The following is a 3,493-nucleotide window of genomic DNA, read 5'->3' on the forward strand; positions in this document are numbered from 1 at the left end:
TGAGTTCCTTTGCATCAACCTTCAAAAAACAGGAATGCATTCTTTTCATTTAGCAGAAAGCCCTCAGGCTGCAGAACCCCCTTCCCCTCCAACACCATGAGCCTTCCTGACTTGGTGGTCTGTTGCAACTGCTCAGATCCTTGCAGGCAGCAGCAGTGAGCGCAGTGGATGAAGAAGGAAGGACCCTTGCCTGGGAGGAACAGCCCCTCCCACAGGGTGCTGGCCACAGGCACTGCAGACCTACTCTGCAGTGTAGCAGCAGATGTGGGCACTGCCCCAACCCAAATTAAATAACAGCTCAAATGCTCATAAATAGATTTTTCTTTATTGGCTTGTTAATGTACACACAGGCAGCGCTATCCATCTCTTGGTGGGACATGGGCTGCAGGAGCAGCCATGGGATCTGTGTTTGTGAGAAAAGCAGCTGATTGATGCAGCCACTGTACTCAATGATCCCGTGACAGAGTGTCAGTGCAAGGGGCTGCAATGTCACCCAGAGCCTCCTGTGATGGGGTGGAGTTCTGGGAGGCTTCAAAGCTGTCTACTCTGTGCATATATCTATGTTTGGACTGCCTTCCTGGAACCTGGGCAAGGTGGGCCAATGCTCCTGCTGTTGGTTTCAGTAAAGGAGATGTAAAGGAATAGCCAGGCTGAGGACGCTGTAGAGAGTGGTTTAGTGCTTTTCAGCGGGGGAGAGCACAGAGCTGGTAGGCAGGAGGTACGTTGCCTGTCCCACTCAGCGTCGGGGTTATGCTGAGCTCCTGGGGGTCGACAACAGACTTCAAGGTAAAGTTCTGCAAGATGGTGGCTACGAGTAAGAATATCTCCATTCGTGCCAAGCCCTCTCCAGGGCATATTCGCTTTCCTGAAAGTGGAAGCACAAAACAGCACTCAGTAGGTGTTTCTAAGTAGACCAGAGTTTGTACTAAGCAGATGTGTTGCACAGCTTTATTTACTACACACAGCCACAGCAGTGAGATGACTGTCAAGATTTACTAAGGACATTTTCAAGAGAAGAAACTACCCTTGGCAGTTTGGATGGGTGTATGAAGGAAGAACAGGAGTGTAGGAGAAGTCTCAGACATGGAGAGAACATCACAGGAGTCAAGATGAGAGAGAGCAAGGGGACATAAAGCACAGGTGAAAAAGTGGAAGGTTGAGGTTATTTTTAGGTGAGTGGTGGCATGTAGAGGTGCTGGGAAAAAGCGGAGCTACCACTTAAAGAAGGTTGGTTCAGGATGACTTTGGTGGCTGTATGGAAGGTGACAGGAATTTTAGAAAGTGTCAGTGGATCCCATTCACATCATTACATTGGCAACTCCTAGTAGGAAATTTGGGAAGCCTTCAGGCCTGAACAAGGTGGGACATGCCACTGGAGATGGGAGCAGCAGGGAAGAGTTATCCAGAGAGCACCGAGCCCCAAGGAAGCACCAGTGGGACCATGTTGAGAAGAGGCAGTGTGTGTTACAGGGAAAGGCAGGGTAGTCACCAGAGGAGAAGGCTGACAGACAGAGAAAAAGAGAAAGCCTGTGCTTTACCTGCTGAGAAGGGCATGAAGAAGTTGCTCTTCTTAAAGGTGCCATTCTTGTTCAAGAAATGTTCAGGGTTGAACTCATATGGATTTGCAAACTCTTTACTGTCATGGAGGACAGAACTGAGGACAGGATAAATTGTGGTTCCCTGAAGTAACACAAGAAGAGCAGAACGTGAAGGGGAGGTAACTTAGATCACTCAATTTGACTGCCTGCCAAGTTAAAACTGAGATTCCCAGTATAGCCCTACCAGTGCCTTTGGTTTCCCTTTGGGGACCCTTCTTTTGGGGAGGCAGCGTTAGGGAGACCCTAGTGGATGTCTCAGCAGTGACAATTGTTGGCTGCTCTTCCTTAATGCTCCCTTTCACCTCCAGAACATTTATCCTCACCTTGCTCTGGTCATCAGGGGACATCAGAGCTAATTCTTCCTCTTTCTTAGTGTTTCACAATAATGAACTTGTAGGTGCACCATGTCCCTTCTTTTCTGTGAGCCTCAAAAAACGAAAGCACACAAGGTTGTGGAAATGAAGCTCACTTCCCCTCCCCTGACAGATTTCTCCTGCCACAATCCTCTTCCTGACCAGACATTGATGGGGGCTGCTAGAAGTTGAGCAGTTCCCTGGATCCTGCCTTATGATTATATACAGACAGCTGGAAATCACAATGCCAACAGCACATGTGCTGCTGTTTACAGTCACCCAGAAGAGCAGCGAGTTGCTGCAGTGGGTCAGGCCAAGCCATGGGCTGCTGTAACCCACCAGCCTGCCTTTGGCAGTGGCCAGCAGAGAAGGCCTCAGGAAGTATGTGAGAACAGAGCAAACAGGTTTTGCTTGTTCCATTGAATGGAAACATACCCTCCAGCACTTTGTGGCTCAGGGGCTTTCTGTGCTCAATAACCAGCAACTGACTTTGCTTCCAAGCATGTGCATAGGCTATCCTGGGTGGTGGTGAGCAGCTCCATGACTTTGCTGCTCCGGGTTTTTCTGAACCCACTGTGCTTCCACAGATAGGTAAAGCAAGGGAACAAATGTGTTGGTCAGCGCTACTGTTTTAGTCTTGGCCCATGGAGCGTCAACAAGGGAGCGCAAATGAGCTACAGAAGCCTGAGGATAAAACCTTCAAGATGGTCTGGGTGAAAACAAGGTCAAGCCACAACAGTTCTGGCTTCTGGCTGTAACAGCCTAAGGGCAAATGTGCTGCCACCTCGTGTTGAACTTAAGGGAGCTGGCCCACTAACCTTAGGAATGATGTACTCTCTGAAGCAGGTGTCTTTGGTCACAGTGTGAGGGAGAGCCAGGGGGATAAGAGAGATGAAGCGCTGGATTTCATGGACCACCGCATCTGTGTAGGGCATCTGGTTCCGGTCAGCCACACACGGTTTTCTTGATCGTCCTATTACCTGGTCAATCTCTTCTTGAACTTTCTCTATCATGAGAGGCACAAACCATAAAATGGGTAAATATAACCAAACCTACATAAATAGGTTGCCCTAAGCTGTTTACAAATCACAGATGGCAGGGGCACTGATGTTGGTTTTGGTGTTCACTAGAACACAGTTCCACTGCTGCCCATGCAAAGAAAGTTTTCCTATTGACTTGGCTAAACAGGAGTACTGGGAGATAAAGGTGTGGACACAGTCAGATGCCAGGCTGTGAAGGGACTGGAGCTGATGATGATGCCAGTGGAGCTGAGGGGCCTCCATTGGCCACCATGAGGAATGACAGTGCAAGGCTTTTGTCCATTTGGGTAAAATATGAGAGAGAGAGAAAGGAAAAGCTGGGAGAAGGATGTGGTGTTAAGCATGTGCCCAGCCCAGGGAAAATGCTAGAAAGGAAGAGATCACAAGCTGGTACCTTGTATCTTTGGATGTTTGAGAAGCAGCAGAAGCCCATATCGTATGGTGGTGCTAGTTGTCTCAGTTCCAGCAATAAACAAGTCAAAGGTGCTTGTTATCAGGTTCT

The 3,493-nt window shown here is 48.7% G+C and overlaps 1 protein-coding gene across 1 annotated transcript; it reads right to left on the minus strand.

Annotated features, from left to right (window-relative positions):
• Positions 1 to 305: 305 nt before the first annotated feature.
• On the minus strand, positions 306 to 3,487 carry LOC113941731 (cytochrome P450 2C29-like). The gene is made up of 4 exons (XM_027632869.1): positions 3,386 to 3,487; positions 2,770 to 2,957; positions 1,539 to 1,680; positions 306 to 865 (listed from the first exon to the last, which is right to left on the minus strand). Exons 2-4 carry the CDS (start codon positions 2,884 to 2,886, stop codon positions 684 to 686), a joined length of 441 nt encoding a protein of 146 aa, XP_027488670.1. The 5' UTR covers positions 2,887 to 2,957; positions 3,386 to 3,487; the 3' UTR covers positions 306 to 683.
• Positions 3,488 to 3,493: the final 6 nt, after the last annotated feature.

The sequence above is a fragment of the Corapipo altera genome, unplaced genomic scaffold (genome assembly GCF_003945725.1).
Source record: "Corapipo altera isolate COAL_440 unplaced genomic scaffold, ASM394572v1 61478, whole genome shotgun sequence".
Classification (NCBI taxonomy): Eukaryota; Metazoa; Chordata; class Aves; order Passeriformes; family Pipridae; genus Corapipo; species Corapipo altera.